Source organism: Zerene cesonia, chromosome 27, assembly GCF_012273895.1.
Source record: "Zerene cesonia ecotype Mississippi chromosome 27, Zerene_cesonia_1.1, whole genome shotgun sequence".
Lineage (NCBI taxonomy): Eukaryota > Metazoa > Arthropoda > Insecta > Lepidoptera > Pieridae > Zerene > Zerene cesonia.
In genome coordinates, this window is record NC_052128.1 from 3,055,988 (window position 1) to 3,082,664 (window position 26,677).

The window sequence follows — 26,677 nt, forward strand, 5'->3', positions numbered from 1 at the left end:
ACCTTCTATACGATCGCGAATATTTCCACTGGGAAAATTAACAAAATCTCAATCGGGGAAAAATAATAGAAAAAAAAACAATAAAATAACAACATAAGTAAAACTTTGCTAAGTACATAGATAAACACATTTAAGTAGAAAGAGGAGACTATAGAAAATATTATGGCAAGTTGTGAATTTAAAGAAAAATTAAAAATAATTCAATAAATAAAAAGATTCGACCGAGATCCATGCGAGTCGCATACGAATTAAGTATCGATCATTTAAATAACCACAATTACTAACGTTTACATCAAAAATATCGCATATTTACAATACAATGGGTCTCAACATAAAAATAAATAATTTAACGGCACTGTTCTAAATTCTTACACATTTACTAAGAATGATACACACTACGTTATCGATAAACAGTAAGACACATACACAATAATTTACTTACGCTTAAACTATCTCTTACCACATTTCAAAAAAATTTACTGGCATATAATAAAAGGAGAGTACACACCATACATTATTATTTATTTAATCATGTTTTATCTGTAACCCATAGAAAATGGCGCGTACTCGCCGTCAGTTCAAGAAAACAAATGTTTACATTTAAAAAATTAAATAACAAAATAATGAAATGGCAATCAACGATTCTGACTATACGAAGTCTATACATTGTTACTATAGTATATTAAATATTATGTAGATATTATGCTTTCAATTATAGCTTAACACTAAAACTATGAAATTGCACGATTCAATAAAGCGATTAAAATTTTTTGTAGTGTTCAATTGTTGTTCCCACAAACTGTCGGTGGGTAAACTACATTAAACTTTTTTTTTCAATTTTTTTTTTCAAATTGACAGGTTCCAATTGACCACCGCTTGTGTTTAACACAGGAGTAGTTACAAAAAATATCATCAAATAAAACATTGTAAAGTTGTTACAAAGAAAAAGATGCTCATTATGCGAATTTAATTTTACTTCTTAATAATCTTTAAATAAGCGATTTTATTCCGAATACAATTTTTACGACAAAGCTAGGTACTTTACGGTATACAATCTAAACTACAAACAGTTCGTTAGTTACAGAGAGCTAAGTCTATGAGTATTATGATTTATTATGATCCGTTAGCTCTCACTGGTTTCAAAAATCAGTTTCGTGTTCAAAACACTTAAATTTTCAAGCATACCGCTTCAAATTTTTGGTTTGATACAATAAGTTCTTAAATCTACAAGCTTCTACATTTAGATAGATAAGGGTTTTTTACACATGGCAACACATACTGACGCTACAAATATATTTACGCTAAACTAGACTTAACCTATTCTACTTTAAAACAAAAATTACCTTGTGTAATATCTACAAAGCGATTTATTTACAGAGAACCTTCATAATACAATGAGTCTAGAAGAGAATTTTCACTTATTATATACATTTGTCTAATTAATTGTTGGTTAGGTTTGGCACAAAAACTTCGCTGATGCAAAACAGCATGCCGTATTCACCAATTTTATAACGTCCTTCACACAGTCAATGTTCGCGCTTAACTCACTAATGGAATAATCTCATATTCGTATATCAAGAGATCCGATTGCAGCACTGGCTTAAAACTTTGCACCCATAAAAGCGTCATGTTGATAAAAAGAGCGGGAAACGTCCATATTGTTTTCCGAGTTGCGTCAAAGTCACACAGTCCGAGTGTGGGGGGACACTTCTAGAAGGTTGTAGAACACGATTACCAGGGGTGGGGAGGAGGCATGGAGAGGGGCGCGGCGTGCGGGTAGGGCCAGCCGCGCGCCGTTCCTCAATCTTCCTCTCTCGGCGACAGTGGCGGCGAAAACGTGGGGTTCATGTAGTTCCCCCCATTGGGAGGGGGGGAGGAGTTCGATGGCCCCGGCGATGATAGAGACGGCAAGAAACCGAGTTCACTGCCGCCATCGCGGCACCAGAGCTGCCTCATCTCCTGTCTGCGCGTGCGCATCAAGTTCTTGTACTCTGATATTCTCATCTTCTTACCGTCGACGATGCAAGTCCGCTTTGGTCTCGGCCGATACCTGTAACGGAAAATTTTCCATTTTATATGCAAAACTACGTTTAAGTTGTAGCATTTTAAGTTGTAGCTACGTTCAACCTATAGGGTTATACAATTTGAGCTGTCTGTGCATTATAGTATAATTTATTCTTCCTGATATCGCTACCTTTATTATTGGTGAAAATGGTCTAACATGCATTTATAAAGACACATATTAATACACAATGTTTCTGCCCTATATTTTTTTAACAAAAAGCAATCAATAAATATAAATTACCTATAGTCAGGGTGCTTCTCCATGTGTAGCTTGGACAATCTGGACTGTTCTTCATAATACGGTTGTTTTTCCGCATTGGACATCGCTTTCCACCTCGCGCCGAGTATCTTGGATATGTTCGAGTTATGCATGTCTGGACAGGCCTTCAGAATTTTGCGGCGTTCGTCCTTCGCCCAAACCATGAACGCGTTCATTGGCCGCTTGATGTGTGGTTTTCCCGCCTCGTCGCGTTTCGGTTGGCGGATCAGTTTCGCCTTCTCCGCTTCCTCTGGTGCACTTTGACCCCAAGACGACGCTGTAAAGAGAAAATACACTATTGTTAATTTTTTATTTCAGATATAAGGAGCATATTTCAAAAGAGACTAGGTTCTCTCTTGTTCAGGTCTGTTGTACAGAGTGAAAAAATATGTAGACTTTTCCGGTTTTATCAAAATTGAAATTGTCAACTTTGTATAATTGTGAATAAATCAGATTGGACAAAAATCAAACAAACTTAAATCGAAACTATATTACGACAATACTACTCTATTAAAACATTTTACAACAAAATATCTATTACCTCTCCAAAGATAATAATGGATTTATGTTGTTATGTGTAAAAATAATTTATGGCGCTTTAAACCACATTCCTAAGGTTCGTATTTAATGTCTGTAATCTTAACTAATGATTTCATCACCATAAAACGATCACCTCTTTTCTTACCACAATAGAGAACAGATCGTAAAAGATATTACATTATATAAAACGTTTCGTAATCAGTTATACCGGTTCGCATGTATTACATACAAAATTACTGAGAGATAAATCAATTTTAATGGAAAGTAGCAACTATGTGTAATATTTAACTTGACTTTTGCGAAGTAGTAGGTAAGTAGGCATACTAGAGAGTAAACAGCCAATTTAAATTATTATTACCTATTCTATCTTGTGGTAACCACTGCGTGATTTAAATGTTGATATTAACCAATTGGAATAAAGGTTATCTATATTTCAATTAGCTGGACAATTTTTATAGATAGATATTAACAAAAAAAAACTAAGAATGCGGATTCATTTCGAAATATACTAACTAAAGCGACTACATAAAAAGCAGTAGTATCAATTGGACTGTGTTTTTATGTATTTGTTAGCTCAGAACTTTCGTCTGGGTGAACCGATTTTGGTGCCTCTTTTTTCATTTGAAAGCTGGTGTATTCCGTATTCTGTTTAAATTTGGTCTAGTTCTAATACATTCAGGGCGGTTTAGTTTTGTGTTAAAATAACTATGTTATATATTAAGCCCTTTAGTAAATGCGATTAATAAAGAGTATTGTGATTGATAAATTTAATAGAATCCGAGTCGCAAGCGCAACTATTATCAACAGAGGATTGAATGAACGAGTTTCAAAGTAGTTTAGTGTACAAGTCCGTAAACAAAGCCCACTTCAGAATAGACATTCATTCTTAATCTCCGTTTAACGATTGTTTTACAACCGGCATTCATTGCCTTGCGTAATTTATAGCATAGCTTAGCGGGGCTTCCGATTGAGTTCTTTTTGTACAACCCATCCAGTGTATTACTAAAACTTTATAATAGTTACCAAGCGAATATATTCCTTATTGATGCGACATAAAGACGAGAACTCAGTGTCCGTAAATCGATGGTATAATAGGAATATATTAGCGAGGTATTACGATAGCTTTTTGTAAATATTTTGGAATGTTCTAATCTCGACTGTTGCGAGTCATATAATTTAATGTCGTACGTAGATGAAGTGAAAACCTCGCCTAAATTAATAGTTAATAGATCTAGGCGTGTTTATGCGTCTATTACTTTACTTTCATGTTTTTAAAGCGACATATTGTCGTGTTATATTTTAACAGCTATGCCGATCGTAGACTACATTACAAATGTACGTTAAATTAAGTGTGGACGCAATATAAATGGTTTTTCGTCAATTAGTCTAAAATTAAAAGGATAATTATAATTTCATAAATTAAGTTAAATAAATAATAGAATTTACTAAATTGTCGCACTTGCAAGAGTAAGTACCCATATAATTTACTTAAAAAATAAATAATACAGAATATACGTAAGGTCTTAAGAAACTATATAATCTGACGATCCAAAGTAGCATAATAAAATAATCTGATGAAATGATTGTATTACCACCGATCCTTAACAAGTAAGTTACAGTTGGAACAAGTAACCTCTGCTTAATTGATAACCGATTTATGTTTTCATTCTTACATAAAAAATGTACAATCGCGCAATAATGTTATAGAACCCTGCTAAAATATGTAGGTCACTTCTCATCCGCTTACCATTTCATTTGACGGATTCGTTACCATGTGTCCTCACAATTAATAAGCTAGCATCCAAAGTAATGCATTCCCTGTATTAATTTGACACGCTGTTAGATAATTTATTACATCCTACGTGTCGCGAGTTCTGTATTTCAGTACTCTTGTGCGCGTAATTTCAGCTATTTGACAATATTCGTTAACGGTCAATTACGTTTGCGGTATCTGACAGATGTAGAACAATGTTTTACCCGCCTACACGTTTTGGTAGGTTATTCTTGAAATAGGTGACGACGTTTGATAATTAGCGCCGCTTTAGAAATTTCACTAAGTGTACGAATTTCGAAATAATACAAGATATAAATACTAATTTATTCAATAAGCAAAAATCAAACCGATCGAAGGCAAAAAGAACAGAACAATTGGGAAACTGGATTTGTCGTGTCAGAAGATACCTAGGTATATATATTTTGAGTACGTGACACGATGGGTTTTTACTTAAAAAGTATTTGCGGCTTGCAAATACTTTTTAATGTTCTTTTTAGTGTTCTTTTCTAATGTTCTTATAATTTAGTCAAAACAAATATAAATACATATTGTTTAGGAGGATTTATTATTAAAAACTTATTTTTTTAGACTATAATTATAAATATGAGACTATCCCATTGCAAAATCCTCCGAAATTCCTAACAAATACTCGTGTTATCTTAAATTACAAAACGGGACATCAAAAACGGTTTTATTACTAAACGCAAGACAAATAAGCCGCTTTCTTTGTAAATTTAACTGATCGTAAATTTCAAGACATGAATATGTAATTTCAACTTACATTTTAGCATATTAATTTATGGCAGCAATTAATTTCATGAAAATTATATTTCTCGGTTTTTATTTATATTACCTATTTATTCATAATTAACAACCGCAAATAACAATTCAAAGCAAATTGTTATAAGTTTGTTCTTGAAATGTAAAAAACTTAAGTACTTAAGTATTAAAATCCACTGTTACCATATCAATTAAATAGTTTTAGTGAAACGTGTTAAAACATAATAAAATTGTTATTTGTATTATTTGCAGTAGTTCAATAAAAAGTACAACATTTTTGATACTTTATTTGGCGGTAAACTTACAAAATGACCTGTGAATAACACAGTGCATAAAATTATACAATGCACTTCCGTTAACGAGTGTACTAAGAGCGGAAACGTGCGTCCCAAACGCCATCTATTCTATATCTTTGTGATTATCTTATTTTAAAGGAAATCAAGCTATGGTGGACGATTCTGAAACCATCTCGGTTTGGGAGCGCGCCAACTATGTAAAGTGTATTCTATTAATTTTATTCGCTTCATAATTTACATTAAAGTACGATTATTAATAAAATAAAGAATGACAAAAAATTGGCGGGAAAGTAATGCTTTTGTGGTTTGAAATGCATTATTTTAATGGAGTAAGTAGATTATATATTTCAACGTGTTTCGACTTTGAATGCAGTAAATACATTATGATTATGAAGCTAAAAGAAGTAATAACTATTTTAGTACCTACTTACCTACTTTACAACTTTAGTACCTTCTCTTTATCATACATTTATTTAACAATATGTGCCTGAAAACACGAGATGTTAAATAAATAAACTCCAAGGAAAAATTGAAATTAGTTTGTAACCGAAGTTCTTTGAGACGCTGAAGCGAATCCATATTTATTTTTTACTAGCTGCGCCCCACAGTTTTACCCGCGTAAATCCGTATCCCGGAGGAATATCGGGATAAAAAGTTGCCTATATGTTATACCAGTTGTCCAGCTGTCTACGTACCAAATTTTCATTGCAATCGGTTCAGTAGTATTTGTGTGAACAACACACACACACACATCCATACAAACTTTCGCAAATATAATATTAGTAGGATAGGATAGGATAGGATGTTAACCCTGTGTGTATTTTTTACCCAATTTAATAAAAGTAAAATAATTTACGTCAAGTTTCAGGAAATCCCAATTTATTGTTTTTATTTAATAATTTTTTGTGTTAAAATTATTACTTATATGATTTATTAATTATCCACTTAAGTCCTTTAAAAGAAACATAGGTGTATTTTGCTCAATTGAGCAATTCAATGTAAGGGAAATAAACTTTTTTGCTCGTATCGAACAAATTTACATTTAATATCTGGAGGAAACAAGGAAAACTACATGCAATAAAAGTATATGAAACTCAATACAAACAAATAAATATAAAGTCATCAACCGCACCTGTTTAATAATTTATTTTACAATGATTAATTCGTTGCATGTAAAACTGTGTTACTAAATGGAGCAACGAAATTAAACTATAGTGTTTAAGCAATATAATAAATCAAGTCAAAGCCTGAATGACCTGTAGATTATCGAGAGCTATTAATTTCTCAAGTTACCTTACCCATCTCTGGCTTACGAAATTACGTTAAGACAAGTTTACATAAGCGTTTGTTGCTTACATCGGCTAATATAACCATGTCGAAAGTGAACTATTATTATTGATATTATGGTGCCCATAATGTATAATGTCGGCACATTAAAGAATTTTATGTAGAACTTACTGAGAAGCGATAAGCGATTTGAATAGACTGCTATGAGCTTAGAATCTCTGACTTCTTTTGGGAGCCGTTGGAGATAATGCCTATAGATGAAATGGATATAGATAAAATTACTGAAGATATTCGCATTAGTATTTTCTTGTGTTTGATTTTACGCGAATATTATACATTTAGAAATTAAAAACATGTAAGACTGTCAAGTCATAACATCTTAGTCTCCCCGTGACCACGCTCGCTGTAAAGTGTTCGAAACGTCGGATTAAAATATAATGAATAAATCGCGTTTAAAATCCGTTAAAAAGCCTTTCATTTCTATATATTAACATTATTTAAAATAGAGTATTTAAACACAGTATTAAGTGAACAACGTACGCACGGCCCATGGCACGGCAGGTGTCTTCGTGAGCTGTATTTGCCACTTTTCATCGAATTAATATTTGGCAATTAGACGCGTACATTCAAAATGTTTTGGCGGCGACACGCAACATTTCACAGTTTTCGCATTTCTGGACGCCAGATAACTATTCCGTGCCGATTCCTTGTTTATTTTAGTGCGGAATTGCGTAACGTTGGGCCGATTTTGATATTAATATTGATTCGAGGAACTGGTTGACAATTTTGGGACGATTTCCCTGTAACGCTCGGATTTACACGACTTTGGGGATTGTAATTAATTTGAATGTATATTTAATTGCACTGCGTTGATGCACTCAAGTGTAGCGGATAATCGTTTTAAATGCATTTTCATATTTATGGCAAGTTTTTTGTATAATCATTAATCATTGATATCATTATCATTTATGGTATGTTTTTGACTCTTTCCTTTCGGGATATCATGTAAAAATTTGTTTTTTTTTACTGACTGATATTTTTAGTATATTTTTATGCATCATCTACCACGTTTTCTTTATTAAACTTTTCCTATATCTCCTAAGATTACCTGCAAGATATCGCTTCTCAACGATAAAGCCGCCTGATGTACCGCTTTTCTTTGTTTTTTTGTTTATATGACAGCGTCTCTATTTGAGTGAGTGCTATAAAGTATCAATTTATTTATTTTGATAATCTGATGCCTATTTGGGCTCTCCTTCATCTGATAAGAGACTAGCGCTTTATTTTTAGTACATTTGCGTATATGTGAGTGGTTAAGCGCGTCATAGCGTATGAATCATTCGCGTCTACGATTTTCTGGAGTAATTGTGTCAAACAAGTTTTTACAAATCCTGCTGGCATGATTTAGAGTTACTTTTAAATAGCCATTGCTTACATTCAGTTTTTGTGAAGTGAAAGTTTGTGAGAAATGGTGAATTTTTATAGCGATGAAGTTTTATTTAATGGCGGTTTTGAAGTTAAATGAAAAACTTCTGAATGTTTTATCACAAGTGTTATATGGCAGATACATATGTTATTGATCTAACTAAATGTACATATTTAAGGATGGTGATAACCTAGTTTCGGAATATGATTACTGATTATATATTTAACCTATAAAATACCTATGTATTGCGAAGAATCATAATGATGGTGCAGAAACAACATTGCTCATACGGTGTCTTATTATAAGGTATCTTTCTATCTTTTACCCTCCCTCCCCAAAGTCTAAAAGCTACCAATATATGTATGGAAACGATCTATTCCGGCTTCGCTTGTGGTTCATATATTGTCTAAAGCATTCGAGAATTACGCACCTGTACAACGGTGTGCGAATTTTTAAAACTGATCCAGTGATTGTTAGATTGGAGGGTTCAAACAAACAAACAAGCTCTTCTACTTTATATTATTAGTATTATAGTACTTACTGTTACAAGCTGAGCCATAATCGTCGTCCTTCTTCATATACGGAGAGCTCTCATCCATAGGCGGGTATGGCACGAACCGGGGTAGCATCATGGGAGCTGGTGATGGGGACCTCTGCTTGCTGAGGTTCAGGGGTGCGTCGGGGTCCTGGGGCGGTGGCGACCGTGTGGTCATCTGGGCTAGCTGGCTGGGCGGCCAGGGGGATGATACCACCTGAAAGGAAATCATCAATTGGATATATGTGAAGGTTACACAGGGGATGATGAAGAAACTGCTTTTCGAGTGAGTAGCGGCATTGACGAAATAACGCAACTTCTTTTGTGCTCTTACTTTGTTATGGATTATTTTGTTTTTATGTGGTTTTATAATATGTTTCATTAGTGTTTGTTGTATTGATAAATAAACGTTTTTTTTTCTCTCTAATAATAAGATTAAACAGCGCATAAAATGGAGCCTGATTGAATGATTAAGTTTATTCTAGTAATATTTGAGTAGGTGATTTAAAATTTAAACATAAGTATTTCTGATACCGCGATTATCAACTATAAAAACTTTATTAAAAACAAGCTAAACCCGCGGTTTACCCTCGTCCTGCATGAATTTGATGCAAAAGATACTAAATGGACTATTTAACACCATAATAAGATCAAAAATACTGGAGATGTAAAAATGGTCTTTAGGCTCTAGAATATAATATATACGCATATTGGAAAAATTTTAAGTATTTAATGTTGAATTAATTAATTATTTACTAAATATTACTATTTTTGTCGACCGGAGGTTAACTCTTAAAATCTTGCTTTATTGTAGCGATTTAACCACAGCCTTAATAACAAATTAATACCAACAAAGACAACAAAGGAAAAACAAGCTTAATTGAACAAAATAATGACAGCCTATCGACTATTATGATTAAACAACCAATTCAATAAATGTATTATAAATACATTCAGAAGTAATTGCAAAGGAAAATTATCAATACAGAGTCGATCGAGTGTAGCTACAATTATAAGTCTATTAAATCTACGGTGTAATAAACGAACTTTTCTATTTATGACTCCCTCCAATTAGAAACGTAAATTAACGAATGGATAAATGAGCTTCATTATACCACAGATTATACAATGTAACGTTACAATAAAGCTAAATTGGCGTTGTAAAAGTCAATCGGACTTCAGTCGACTCATTAACATGATCTTGAAAAGCAAATAGATTTTATAATTATTTGAGTCCGTGGGTTAAAATTAATAATGTTTGTACATAATAGAATATAGTACGAAATTAGCACATTATTTTTGGCTTGTGTGAAAGGTGGGCGGTGTTGTGTGCGTAAATAGGTTCGTCACGTCTATATTATTTATTTTTGGAATGTAAAAATATTCGTTCTAATACAATGATACTGATTTGTATAAAATATCGTAAAGTTAACGTTAACTATGTTGCCTATATGAGAGTAAATACTCTTCACTAAAATTAACTTTTTAAATAAAAAGTAGTTTTAGTAAACAGTATTATTAATATACTTTTTTAACCGGTGTTTCAAAAAACGAGGGTACTCAATTCGACTGTTCAACGCCGTGGGTTTTCAACCGATTGACGTGATTATATTTGTCATTGATAGAAAGTTGTTATGATTTGATCCCATTTTAGATTCTGGAGTGTAGATACCTACCTCCCACCCCAGGAACTTCCTTGTTTTAGAAAACGATTTATTCTTTACAAATTACAGATAATTCAATTAAACATGGAAAGAATTTTAAGTGTCTGACAAATGGGCTTGTGTAAATTTTAAACAGAACAGTAGTATTTAAACTCACTGTTTTATAAACACATATGCATAAGTAAATACTCAAATCATGAGCATATGTAACGGTGAAAGAATTTTTGAAACAATCAAGTAGTTTCTAAGACAAGCGAGTTCAAACAAACAAATTCTTTTTATTGCTTGCTTGCTTGCTATCTACCTTAATTCTTGAAACTTAATAATTCTTTTTGATATATAGCATTCAAAACAAACGCTTCTAGTCTCCACATTTAAAGTAATTAATTATAATAATTTATAGGTAGGTATATCTTCCCAGGCACATGTAAGCTATAACATTATACGCAAAATCACGTTTTTGACAGCAATAAATCCCCTTTCTAACACACCATTTTTGAAAGTGTTACCAGTCAAGGCGATGTTATGTAAAACGATAAAATTAGATGAAGACGATTCGTCATCAGCATCACTTCGCTACGATTTTTTTTATTTGATGTTTATACAAATTAATTGGCGCAATTTCCGCTTTGACGAAACCGTTGTCAAGGAAAGATGAGGCCTTTTGATTGTTGGATATTTTACTGTAGATAATTATGTTTGGAGCAAGAATGTCGGTATGAAAGTTGATCAATTCTTTTGATGTTTATGACGTCTTTGACAAGGTTTTTTTTTTATTTAACGTCTCTGCTGGAACAATAATTGTTTTCATTTTACGATTACATTATAGCGTTGTGGTAATTCGGTGGTTAATTATGTTGAAATGTTATGCAAGTATTGTAATATTTCAGTTTGTTATCAAATAAGTATGAGCTTTTTTTGCATATGAAACGAATATTGAAACAACTAATCTATTTAGTATAGATGTGTATCTATATAAAATATGTATTAGTTACACTATCGATAACTCAAGAACGGATGACCGGATTATAATTGTGTTAGATTTTCCGACTTGGACTACGAAACAAAAATTGATACCAAAAAAAAAAACAAATTATAAACACCAGCTTATTTATATTATTACATTACTTTGAAAGTAAGTTTTACTATTAATTTTAACTTTTTGGGTGTATAGAAATATATTCAAAGTTATGTAATATTACGCAAAGTTATATGATTAAATACATAACAATATTCTGTTAAATACTTAATTTAGGTTTACGTTCTCACGTGTTATTTAAAGCTTTTAAACAAATACGTGAAGGAAAAAGTGTTTATTTTTAGTTCGTCGACAACACGTTATAAATAAAATGCAATGAAATTGTATTCACCAATATTGATTTAATGTACCAATAAACTCGATACACAGTCATTAATCTTATAGCAATAATTTATTCAATTTAAAACATTTAATGTAATAATTGCTCAATTTAATTAAGATGGAGTGAAGCGTGTATGGACAGCGGATGTTTGGAAACATACAGGTATGGATGATTTAAATTATACGATAGCTAATTAATTTCTCAATTGCTAAACACTCATTTATTTAGCGCATCTTTAATCGCTACAAGTGCGTTTGTTAGATGTAATAACGAGTTATTTAGAATATGTCGACATGAGGCATTAAACAGAAAAATATTCGTGTGCGATCACAATTTAATTTGCTTGACCTGTGTATTAAATTCACTTGTTAAGGCTAGTTGCGAAAATGTATGATTTTTATTTAAATTACAATGTTAATGGGATACAAAAAAAGTGTATAGAATGGATCTTTTTTAGGATTATTTGAAAAAAATTGTAAATTTGAAAAAGTCTATTTATTGCTTAACCCTCGACTTTCTGATTGATGTACGTCCTAACCATTGAGTCACTGATCTTCATATATTATACGCTTATATTATTTTAACTCACGTTAGACGATGGTGGTTGCGGGCGCATCTGTTCCAACAAGGGCAGTAAGCCAAGCGGAGGGCCAGGGTATAGCGAGTGACCGCGGCGCACCATCTCCTGGCGCCTGAGGTGTTCCTGCTGCAGCCGCTGCAATTCCAGCTCAGCTGATACGTTTCCGATGTTCTGGAACAATGTTTTATGTATTTATTTTTGTTGCCTAGATATATTTACAGTATAATAGAGATATATAGAGAAAAATGTTGTATTATTTACGGATTTTCAGTAGGTATAAAAATGTTTTTTTACGGGAATTAGAAATAGACATATCGAGAAAACTCCCGGAACTGTCATGTTTTCCTTTGATTACGCGGTCAAAGTCGATGGCAGAAAGCTAGTACTTACTCCATCTATAACGGTATAAACAAGAAATAAGTTTTCCTCCTTAAAAACAAAATACTCGCATTTACCGCGTACAAAAAATCGCGTATAAAAGTATTAACGTTCTTATTCTCGGATATTAATAGCTGGTAATTTATAACACAACAAAAAACACGTAGGCAATAATATAACGATTACGTCCACTACCACTTTCTCGCACCTAAACGCGCCCATAAATAAGCGATAAACAAAAGAACATTTGTAAAGGCGCCGACGAAATTGCGATACTTTCGCCGACCATTTCAATCGCGGGATCTTTCCGCGCAAAATTTGTCCCTCGCGATATATTGCACACTTAACTCACTCATTACAAAGAATACGTTAAGCCCCAAGCACAAATCAAGCGGGAGGGCGCTCACTCAATCTTAGCGTGCATAAAACGAGTTCCAAAAAAGAGGAAACCCGATTAATTGCCTCAGGAATCGTGACGAATACCGCAGTATACATTTTATCGGCTTTTCATTAAGACAGCATTGAATTGTTAATGGTTATACACAGTGGGACGTTATAAGGTGCTGATGGGAAAATACCTCGATGAGATGTATTTCCGGACGAGTGAAAATGTCTTATTTAATGGCATAAATTATTCGTTATTTGGTTAACTTGTCCGTTTTACATTCTGCCGCGTTATAATAAGAGTAAAAGTGCTAATGGGAGACAAACGGGAATGCATAAATAAACATGACATAATGACGCGAATAAAAAACGTATTGAAGGCTTGTAATAGGTGCCCCTTGTCGATACGCAGCCCCAAGCGTCACCGGTAGGTAATCGACCAAGTTTTTCCATCCGGCAGACAAATTGCCGTCATAACCGAACGGATTAAACTTTTTATTAAAAACAACAAACTGAGTATAATGTATGGCTGTAATCGGCAAGGGACAGATGTGCCCGAATAACGTGCGCGATTTATCTAATGTAAAAAGACTTTTATTTAATAGCCTCGCGGAGATGTCCTATCAATTGGCGCTTATATTTAACTGACGACCGTCGTTACGGTGCTGCGGTCGCGTTTGATAGCGTTATGAATGTAAGAGGTCGACATAAAAATGCGATTTTTGATGCGAGATGACCAGCTGAAACACACCAATTTATTATTGTTTTCTGGACTGAGGACGGTCGTAAATAAGACATGAAAATATGTTCGGATACAAAGAAGATGAAACGATATCATTAAACGGTTATGTTGCCAATAGAAATGGCTGGGCGTGATCTGGCAATACGCAGCGTAGCGTACGCGCCGATGTCCGATCAATAAAGATGGCCGATGATATAAATAACTAAGAAAACATACACCATCTGTCACTATGTCCTTGGCACTCTAACGGTGCGGATGAATTTCTTATAATAACGTTGCAACAGTAAGTCTTAGCGGCAATTTACAGAGATATTTTAAGCTGTAGGATTAATCGAATGATCTATAAATCGTCATTAAGCTATTGTCAAAGCAAATGCCGAATGTATTAGAGATGAAAGAGTAGATTAAGAGAAAATAGATGAAATAAAAGTTTTACTAGTGGAAGAGAGTGGTAACTGACAAAGAGATCACAGTTGAAAACCGGACATACCGCGACATAATTTATACGAGCCGGCGCCCGATCGAAATAGTGTTAACATTTTTATACGAATCTGATCCTAGATGCAATAATAATAAGATCGAGGTGGAATACGCGGGAATTAGTGAAAATACACCAAAAGCTGTTTAATGAAACAGACGTCACATTGACGTAAGTGATGCAAGATCTCGGATGAAATCATAATATTTACTGTGATTCGTAGACATGTCCCAGTTCCTAGATATATCCAGTGGACAATTTAGATTCCACGTTCATTGCTCACTAATTTTTGAACGATCGAACGTAAGCTGTTTAATTCTATACATCCTTTCTCATTGTGACATCTTCCCAATCTTTACAACTCTCAACATTATATGAGTTTGTGCGCAGATAACGGACGATATCATAAGTTTATTTCAAAATCTATGAGTGTCCAAAACTACGAAATGTTATGAACATTAAATACCAGTTAAGTCTTTAATTTTCCAATGTGACATTGTTTACAATATCAAATGTATTTACAGATGGTAGAACTCATAATTTATTCAGGCGAATTCAACTCCCTCCTAGTCGCTGGCATCAAGTGCCGGTATACAAAAGTGTTGATAATTTAAATAATGCATTATAAAAAGGGCTGGCAATTGGTTTGTCGGGTGGGGCAACACAAAGGCTTACGAGCAGTGCACGGAGCGATGACATATCAAAACGAATCGCTAATGCATTTATGAGACTAGAGCATGCGTAGAGTTGCACCGGATTATAAACTAAAAAATAATTTCGTTGAAGTACCTACCCATGTGTTATTTTTTGTGTGTTTGTGTCATAACGACTTTGATTAGTTACTTAATTTTTGTTTAAGATGTGTGTATAAATAGATTTTCCTTGAAATCTAGTAGGTAGTATCAGATTATATATCTTTAATTCGACCACGGAACGTCATAAAAATATCATGTAATGCTATAAAAATTTAACAGAATTATTTTTAATTAGCGGTCCGCCCCGGCTTCGCCCGAGGTACATATATAGCCTAAATATAGCCTTCCTCAATAAATGGGGTATTTAATACTGAAATAAATTTTCAAATCGCACCAGCAGTTACTGAGAGTAGTACGTTCAAACATACAAACAAACAAACTCTTCAGCTTTATAATATTAGTATAGATTATAGCGCGAAACACAGCTCCATTCCACTTTGTTATCAAATTCAAATGCGTTTTAATATCGAGAACAGATTGCACAATAACGTTGTGAATTAATTATTACATTGCAATAACATGACTTGTTCTTATCTGTGGGCCGATCGATCGACCGATTAGTGTAACGTTGACGACCTAGCGCAAACTGCTGAGTTTATTTTGATTCTGCTCAAGATAAACGATAATGTATTACGTTACAAATCTTATGGATACATTTCAAAATATGTCACAATGATTAAGTGACGCTTTGATTCCGTTAACGTGATAATTCGCGAATTAATATATTTGTGTGAACGCTACTTTACTTGAATTATTTGACAGATAACGTCTTTGTAATTGTCAGTATATCTTCACATTCGGTTGTTTATCTTTCATACGATATTCGCCTAGATTATCTAAATGTTTAATTATTAAATTACACAAAATATTGTCAAACAATTGAATAATTTTTGGTTTGGTTCGCGGATGATATAGAAAGCAACTACTTGGTTAACACAGATCACACGTGTTAGAAGCGACAGGACAAACAGTTTAAATTACCTTTAACAGGAACATAAAGAAATAATTAATTAAATAATTTTCCTATGACATAAAAATTAAAAAACACACAAAAAACAAAAGCCGTTACCGTACATTTCAATTGAAACCCGCCAATCCGCCGACAAGGCGCACAAACATTTTGACAACTACCAATTAAACTGTCAGATCGATCGTGCAACATGTCGGACGACGAGTCGGCGTTCTGCTCGCGAGACTTTATCGGCCTTTAGATCCGCTTATTGTAAGGGTGAGTCGCGATTTTTAATGGTGTACTGATCTTATCGGTTCGCTGGTGCAGTGATGATGCATTTTGCGGTATTATAATGGACTCCCCAGGATTGCAATGCCGTTGATAACTTTGTAGTGTATCTACTTTGTTTCCTCGAATCTGAATAGACCAGATGTTCAAGGTCTGAAGTTTCTACGCTCAAAAGTTTTAGGACGATAAATGTTAACTAATATAAATAAATGGTATTGTTTCGTGTTCATTTTAATTTTAAATTAAAATTATGTGCCTATAGTTTTCAGTAGTTGAATAGATATTTAAACAAATTAAAGTAACCATTATTTTCAATCAATGAAAATGCATTAATAGATTCAGTGACATTGTGTACCTACTGATACAAATTGGTTAAATTAACTTATACCATATTATAATTATGTTACATAACACTATTTTTTTGTTGATTACAAAACAAATTCTTCAATTTCCCAAATAAAAGGAATGACCACAGATAAAACAGAAACAGAGCAAATATTCTTGTGTATTATTTATTCATTAGATATAACACGTGCCTGACCGTCGTTCAAAAAAATCACCAATTCCCTAATTTGAGGGCACCACAATCGCAGTCAGGGGCCAATTCAAAGCTATTCAATGAAATCCCCTCAGAAGTTTTGTCTTTTTGAGTGCTTAGGCTCGATTGTTTGCACTTTCAATTAACGAGGGTTCGCTGCTATAATCAGGTTGTTTTTTTATTATAAATTCATTTATTTAGCTAGGTATTTACATAATAATTTTTATGTAATGAACTTTTCGATGGTATAAACTTGTTTTAAGGTTTTATTTACTTCACAATGAATACTGCATGAGTTTTAATAATTGTACAATAAGTAAAAATACAGAAATTATAAATATTTGATATCTTAACAAAATAGCTGTTTCAGTTTTATATCAAGGCGGTTGTGTTCACAGCTTTATAATTACATGTCCACCAATGTATAATATACCAAGCATAATAATTACCTGTATTTTATTCCACATACGCTTTTATCGTCTTATTTTCCCTTGTCCGTCCATTTCCCGGGAGATTAGGGCGTCCATTAGCGACAAAGGACAGGTGTTGCGTCAGTGTGCGCTAAGCTTTATTAATCTTTTCTCTTGTGCGGCAAAGATTCGCACTTTTATGGCCTCTATTGATGTATTACTCTGCGGTCGAACGAGCTTTGTTTGAGGGAAATATATAAATTCTTAAGTCGATCGTAATCCGCGATAATAATGTAAATTACTGCTTGTATGAAGCTTCTTTTTGTATCGAATGAAATCAATGAACAGTAACTCAGTAATTAATTAAAATAAATATACTAGTACTTTAAATATTAAGCTCTAAACAATCAAGGAAAAACATTAACTGGTTTTATGTACGAGAATGTATAGATTTAAGGAATTTAATTCTTAAATATTTATGTAACGCTTCTTTGTCTTTTAGTTGCATAATATTCACATAAGCATTACGAATTGTTTTACCAAAATTAAAGCCCAAAAAAGAATAGGTATATAATACGCTATAATATATCATATCCACTTCAATCCCCATTCAAGGCAGGTTAATTATCAGTGTATTTATAATTAAAAAGTATTATTCATGCAATTGCCGTCGGTTTGTTCAAAATGATGTAAATTATGGGATTGAATGTTGAAAATAATGGCCCTTCAAACTCCCACAATGTGTCATCTTAGAGCTACGATATAATATTGTGGATTTTAAGACCACGATGGCGTTAGGATTTATACTCGTATTTTACGTAAAAATAGCTTAATTTTTTCCGATAGTATGAAGTTAGAAGGAACGAGTTTGAGTTAGACTTAACTGGTCGTTTGAAAGATAAAGCAAATAATGCGAAAATATGACAAATATGCGGACTGGCTTTTGTGTTCATCAATACATATTACCCATGGTGGTAAATATAATGAATTGAGTAAAAGAAAATAGCGAAACTAACGACTAGAATCATTATTTTATCGTAACAATCATTATTTAGTATTTAAGTTGTGAATTTAAATAATATTAATATTCCTACTCCACTAGTAGAAACATATGGGTGAAAGCGTACAGAAACTCACGTGGAACATTAATTTAGTTCTCACTCTAGAGGAAAGAATCACATTACTGTTTAATTCCAATTTTTACAGTATTTATGAACACTTTCAACAAAATGAATAAATATAAATTTCTAACAATATATATCTAGAAATCCCTTTCAACCGAACATAATAAAAACAAATAAGAACCGCATCCTCACAAAACCATCGCCATTATTTCCGCCGTCTAACGGAAAACAAAAATAAAAATAATAAAACACAAGTAGGTAGCAGGAATAAAAGAAAACTCAAGTGGGAAGAGCATTCCGGGGTTGGCAAGATAGGAGGGGGTGGAGGGCTCCCTCTGGGAGAATATCCCTCATACTTTTTGGACCTTTTGTTTATCGTTCGTACGTCTCGATACTGAGTTTGCCAGCCTTTTGTGGGCTTGTGTTTTGAATACCACGAATTTCACAGTATTACGTAACTGTTGGGGAAGATTCGGGCGTGTTTTGTTATCTTTGAACATTTCTGAAGGCTCAGCCTCTGTTTCGGTTTGAAGCGATTAATAAAAATACTTGATTATTTACGCTATCAAATTTTATAATTTCACGATTCTATTATTACATAAGCGGACTTTGTAATGTAAATTTTATGTTTATTATATCATAGACTTAAGATAAATTAATAAATTAAATTGGAATATTATCTTAAAGCGGTTTGCATTCGTCTTTAAGTCTTTAGATAGAAACGCGTTTAGTTTTAAACGTCCAAACAAAATGACAATTATGCGGGACTAAAAAATTATAATGTTACATATAGTACCATCACACGAGGCACTATAGAGCGCATCTCGAGAGCATCGTTACGGCCTTTACCGTCTTGTTACGGTATCATTCCTTTGCCCGGATATTCCTTTTGCCCGGGCATTCTATCCGCTTGTTACCCGGGCCGGTTAGCTCGAGTCTTCTCCAATTATTTCCGGCTCAAACTGGCTGGAAGCGGTTACTTTTAATTTTTTAGCCTGCATCCCTCGGAGTGGAAGTGAGTCGTTTCTGTAGATGCGATTTCACTTGAGATGTTGGGAAATTCGCGAAATTACATTTTTAACTCTATGTTAATTTTCTAAATTGTTTTTCCAGATATTGTAGCCCTTGGTTGAGAACTGATCACGTATTTCGCCAAGGTTAGAGTTGTTTAATTGCCTGCTTTTAATAAGATGTGATTTAAGTAATTTCTAAGCCTGTTTTGTTTATATACCTACAGTAACACAATTTTCCATGATATCTACTCCATATTCACGCGCAAAAGCAAATTTAAATGTACACTGTCAAATGGAAATAGATGAAATAAACATTTACGCCACAAAGAAAACGTTACAAACAAAATTGCATAGAATTCAGCCAGAATTAAAAAAACATGTATTCAAAATAAAGCCGCAAACTGCGTATTGCAATACTCTTTCAGTAGCTGAATTCCAATATGAATTTCAATATAATAGTAACATTAAAATATGATAAAATCAACAAAGATGATGAACTGAACGGCGAATGCAATCAGCGTCAATCACCAACACTATTATATTGTTTTAATAAACAATCCGCAGCGCCCTCTATATGCGATCGAGGATTGATACCCGTCAATGTGGTGACGCACCAAGGCCTGCCCGTCTGTCTGCGACTTGTTTAAAAGCCTACAGATATATTACCTCCATTAATAAAACTAAGCGTATAAAATTATGAACACTTACAAAACTAGATCTCGCAGACGCCGAAAATAACGACATTTCGTCTAAATTTAACAGAAAACCCAATTGTTCCGTTGAAAGTATAATTCTTTCCACACCTTTCAATCGTGCGTGCGTCTATTTAAGAAGATATTAACCTCTTGCCAACCACAATGCTATCGAAAGTAAATATTTATATGAATACAATCCGACTGAGGCGAACATAGAATCTAAGAATAAAAGTACATCGGGGCACTTGCCTTTTAAATAAACACAAGCTTTGTAATCTACTGACGGGTATTACAATAAATGTTCAGATCGAAACACTTAATAAAATAACAAACATCTCTGTTCAGTGTTATGTGGCGGATCTAAATACTTTTCTATAAACATGCCTTTTGTCTATTCAACGTTTATAGAACTGTAACGTCCGAGATTTTTGAACAGAAGAAACTAAAGAAATCAGACTTTTACATACATTTATAATTACCGTTGCAATAGGTATACACTGGAAATAGGTACCTAACATGAGATTTCAAATCAGCGAATTATTTTGACAGCTGGTAATACCTGTTAAATGTTTTAAATATGTTAATCAAATAAACAAAATAAGATATCGAATCGAACACTGCAAAGTTTATTACGTGTTACATCCGAATCTTACAATGTTTAATGCAAATCACATCCGCGGCACTCGCGACACCAAATTTAAAACTCAATAAAGTGCAAGATTTGTCGGCCATCTTTAAAAAGAAAACTCGATATCGGTTGTCGGGTGTCAGTTAAAATTCCCCCTTTTCTTCCGTCCGCAACGATTTTAATAACAACATCTTAGCTTTCTTTATTCGTTCTTTTGAATCTCTTTTAAGCTGAGTAAGTTTATTACTAGTCAGATCAGGAATACCAATCTCACATCCTGAGTGAACAGTCTTTGATGTAAGCGGCGAGGATTGTGCAGCAACACGGGACTGTATTGTTATTGGGACAAAGTTCAAATTTGAATAAAAAATGGGAAATGATGCACCCTTTTATTTGAGATATTTGTGCGAATTTGCATTAAGACGTTCTTAAATATGATTGTCGCTGAATTTCCATTGAAGATTTAAATAAATGGTGAAGGAATATAAAAAGTAATTTCAGCACTTCTGTTTATAACGTGTAGTATAAACATGGATCTTAAATAAATTCTTTAAAAAGTTTTGTGTTGGTTGGACATTGATAATTTCAAATATCGTGCATTATCGAATCAATTACATATTATTTAGAATCTTAAAGTAGATAGGTGTTACTAATGCATGATTAAAATATATGAAGCTTATGTGAGATATATAATAAATAACTCATAGAGGCGACTACGTGGAAAAATTTAGAAGGTACATATATACAAATGTAATCGTTCTAGTTTCATAATGTGTATTAATTTGACTTCGAAAAACAGAAAAAATAAATACATTATTAAAATTGTGTTTCTATTCCACCGCGATTCCGACCGCCTCTGAGAAAATGATATTTTATTTCGAAAATCAATTCGCTCTTAATTGTAGTGTGAAATCGGAATAAATCCTTTATTTCATTGATTAAACAGACGAATACAATTTCGAAATATAGGTACGTCGTTATTTCCGAATCGGAAACATCAAAAGGAATGTCAATACAGAATGATCTCTTTTCATAATAATGTTCATAATGGCTCTTTCGAAAAAAAACCTTCCAAATTAATTTCCCCCGATTCATTCCTTCACAAAGAGGCTATCTCTTTGATAGACTTTCGTATACAATAATTTATGCAAGTGGTCAGCGAATCAATAGGGGGCTTTAATCTTTGAGTGATATTCTTCATACAATACGTTGAAAGGAGGGTCTGAACTCTCAATGCTGTGAATATTGTGTACAAATTAAGATGTGGAAATTATCTTTCTAAACTTTAACGAGCTGTAGACTTTATTATACTTAGTTATACGATCCTTTCAACCATCGATAAGAAGACTAAAGTGTCCGTATTAAAAATATCGATCTCATATCGACATACTCGATCACAAAACCTCATCTGAAAATTTTAACGTTACATTGCATTGAAGCGTCAAATGAATTTATTTGCTCCGTACAAACACGCAAAAAACAACCGTCGCGATTGCTTGGCGGAGAACAAATAAACACAGTTGCCTAATTTGCAAAAGTTACTTATCGGTACAATCAACATCGACATACGTATTCAAAACGCCTTTGATTCGCGAAACGATTATGTACCGAAGGCTAATAATGTAACCAATTTATGTTGATCCCTCGTTCGCTGTAGGTAGGGCTGGAGGCACGGCGGCAGAAACATCAGAAACTCAACATGAATAACGTCTTTAAATTCGAAACAAGCGACGTAATGTAAACAGACAATCAGTCGATTTTAAGACGCTATTGGAAGTGGGGTGCGGTAGGGACGATTCGTGAACGCAATTACCTTGCAAATTGCGTGATATTTAATCAGTTTCATGTTGTTTATGTGTTGATATAATTTTCTTAATTTAAAGCGTAACTTATTACAAGCCCTGTAGCCTAACAGTAAAAGTAGGTATGCTTTGTTTATTATAATTTTAAGCAACTATCATACGGCAGGTGTTAATAAAAACATAAATTAAAATGGATAACCTTTGGATAAGAAAAATAAAGATCCAGTTATGAAAGAGTAATTTTATTTTTAACATTCATTTTAATTCGTAAATTATGATATTACTATAGATAGTCCGTATCCCGTAGGAAAATCGGGATAAAATGTTGCCTATATGTTATTCCAGATGTCCAGCTGTCTACGTACCAAATTTGATTGCAACCGGTTCAGTAGTGTTTGCGTGAAAGAGCAACAATCACACCCATCCTTACAAACTTTCGGATTTATAATATTAGTAGGACTAGTAGGATTTCTATGAATCGATTTTTTTCCGATCATCTGGGGAAATTAATTCTTTCCCTCTTATAAATTAACAAAGCGTTCTTTGGCACATGCATACAAAAATATTTACCCTTCAATTATGCCGTACGTTTTCCATTACCACGGCTTGGCAAATGAAAGAATCGGCTGTAAACAACGGGCTCCCCGGTCTTTGAAACATGCAAACGTAATCTGTTTTTGTTAATTTCCAGCGATGTTTGTCGGCGCTAACCCAGAGTTTTACAAAGCGACAAGCCATGTACACTCGATGTAGCTATAACATGTGATTTTATAATAAAATCCTATATCCTATAAACGATATGGTAATACAAACTTCTACATTTTATTTTGCCTGCCTACGTGCCTTTCGCTTTAATATATTTTGTCCTTTACCCAACGGTTGCCTGGTAGAGATGGCTTTTAGCCATAAGACCGTCATTTGTATACTAGTTTTAAGAAGCTGTAAAATTAACAATTTTATCTTTGTTTGTTAAGTGTGGAATAAAGAATAAATAAATAAAAATAAACAATTTTTGTGCGTTAATTTATAGAAACGCTGTACTGCTGTAAATCTTCAATATAATATAAAACGCACGATTAAGTCAAAACAAAACTTATATTAAGTGCCTTTAAAATTTCATATGTTTATATAAGCGGTTATTTCAATGTATACTATACAGTTGATGTATGTATGTACAAATCTTGTAGTTACTTACGAAATAAAGACAATTTATATATTATTATTTGATTTAGTTAACCATAAAGTTACAAGAAGTATTATAATTATTTCGCTACGTGTTACACGCCTTTATGCAATATGGCCAATTTATTTGCTTTATTATTTAGTTGTTATTAACGTTAACTATCTTGGTAATATAAACGCATGGATGTGATCAAAAGTTACATGCATTATAAATAATTTTATTTCTTTTTAAATCAAAGAAAATATATATTAATGTTACAATTTGTTATTGAGAATTTTTAAATGCAAACTATCATAAAATATTAATCAGTTTACTTGTTCTGTTAAAAACCATTGTTCAAATAACAATTTTCTAATTTGTGACATATACCAAAAAACACAGTAAATTATTATGTAGTTTATAAGGCAATATATAATAGGTAAAGGTGCGACATTTATTAAAACAAAGGTAATTTTAATATAATAAACGCGAAAGTTTGTAAGTATGGATGGATGTATATGTATGTTTGTTACTCTTTCACGCAAAACCTTCTGAACTGATTGCAATGAAATGTATCAATGTGTGAAGGGTGGAATAACCACAGGCACTTTTTATTTCGATATTCCTTCGGGATACAGACTTACGCGTGTGAAACCGCGGGGCGCAGCTTGTATGATATAAATTTTAACTAGTTACTCCGACTACAAATTGTATACAGCAGTCGGCATACACTCAACGATGATAACATTGTTAATGCAACAAACAACAGTACAAACGTACCATAATAAATTCACATTATATCTCCATCGTAATGGACAAATTACCGCATAAGATTTATGCTATCTCACAATTGAATCGGGACGCTTAAATACCACCGGAATACAAGGTCTAGTGTCTCAAACCGTAGGTTTTGCATAAATACAAGAACGCAACGATACGCAATTATCATTTAATGGTACAAAAGCATGAATTAAAGGAGGCTTTGTAACGAAAATTATCCTGATCTGCAAGGATGTACATTTTAAAGAATACTTATATGCTAAGGTATCTATTATACATAAGTTTATTTAATGTGATTTTATCCATAAATGAGTAAAAATGGTTGGTACAAATATAAATTATGAATCAGTCATAAAGTATTATATAGATACGAATATTCGACAAAAAACGACTTTTTTCATACGTTTCAAGTGAAACTAGTTTTCATAATCTTCAATCTTCATCCAAATAGCATTAACACAATTACAGTAACTTTGTTAAATAAAAGTATATTTTCCTTTATGGTCTATAACATTCACGTTTTGTATCCATACGAATTCACTAATTAAAGACAATTAAGCTAATACAAACTACACGAACACAATCTTAACACATCAAAGCAGCCAACTGTGAACTCAATTCATCGCTAGCTCATTACAGATCCGAAACATTATGATTCGACAGAATTAAACCATTATGTATCTAGGGACGGCTTATTTGAATAAGCACAAATTGTCAAAGAGATTTTATCTGTTTAAACAAAGACTTTCCTTCTGGCTTTTGCCCCTGTTCGAGGGACGTTAAATGGAAACAGCTAATACTCTTGATGATACAACCCCCTTATTAATAAACGCACTTTGTCTTCCTTCTTTGTAGGGTGGTGTGCTTGGAGGAAGCGGGACGGGCATATTGTTATGGGATTATATTCAGATTGCAATTTATTGTGGTATGAGTGTTGAAGTTTAGAGACACCTTTGCGATGTTAATGATAAACGGATTAGGAAGGTCTCGGTTATGATTATGTTAGAATTATGCGTCGGTTTATGAGTGTGAGCATATTAAGGTTTAAAGTTTTTGGTAGCAGAAACTTCTGTAGGCAATTTTGATAGGGAGAATATCAGTGAAGATATAGTGAGTAATGTTAACGGTAATTTATAAGGATTACATTATTAGGTGTGTGTGTATTCATTAGGTGATGCTCGTGACTGCTCAATAAATAGTATCGGGGAAATTAGACATGTTTTAAAGTACATAAGAGTATAGTTGAAGGTTGGATTGAATTTACTATTATTCTTTGGCCCTATTGGCCGTATGCTACATTTGAACATTAAGGTTCGATTTAGTTCAGATAGTGTCCCTGATAGCCTATTTGACACTTTTCACTTATTTTTGCTAACATTATTTGTCATTTTAAATGGCAGAAGCTATGAATCTGACCATAAAACTTGATCGCTACTAGATCAACAATTTATATTTCATCAAATCAAAACCCACTCACACAACACGGTCAATCCCCACACATCAATTAAAACACAGCTCAGAGCTTGTTAGCGATCATCAATCCCAATCAATTCACCATCAGGCGAGACAGCGTCCGAACCCACAAAGAATCTCACCCCACTTTTTAAATTTTTCTGTCTCCCCCGATGACGCAATATTTTCCCGTCATTAACGTTCCGCTGCGTCACTCAAACGCGATTTGTCTACACTTATCTGTATTTTTTGCGGACATGCGCCTGTCACATGTACAATATGCGAAAAAATCCCGCGCTAATGTGTCGGAAGAAATAGCGAGATAAGCGCTGAAAGAAACCGCTGTTTTGCGCTTTTTCGCGGCGGCGGAATGTTATCTGTGCCCGATGTTTGAAGTTCGGTGTTGCCATGTTTTACTAACGATGTAAGCAATGTCATGTTGTGTTCGCTCAGTTTGAACATTTCTTTTGTTGACAACAAATTATAGAAATAAGCCCTAAATTCATTAAACAATAAATCTTCATTCCAAT

At 33.4% G+C, this 26,677-nt stretch overlaps 1 protein-coding gene across 3 annotated transcripts in view; it reads right to left on the reverse strand.

Moving 5' to 3' along the window:
- The window catches only part of LOC119837490 (transcription factor egl-13), a 225,806-nt gene that overhangs the window by 1,177 nt on the left and 197,952 nt on the right, over positions 1-26,677 (reverse strand). For 2 of the 3 annotated variants that reach the window (XM_038363084.1, XM_038363083.1), the window contains exons 4-7: positions 12,576-12,737; positions 8,968-9,178; positions 2,306-2,600; positions 1,801-2,050 (exon numbers count right to left, since the gene is read on the reverse strand). In XM_038363084.1, the coding sequence (XP_038219012.1) occupies positions 1,801-2,050; positions 2,306-2,600; positions 8,968-9,178; positions 12,576-12,737 (918 nt within the window). Of the gene's footprint in view, positions 1-2; positions 2,051-2,305; positions 2,601-8,967; positions 9,179-12,575; positions 12,738-26,677 lie in introns of those variants that run through there. The other variant, XM_038363082.1, reaches the window with a different exon arrangement.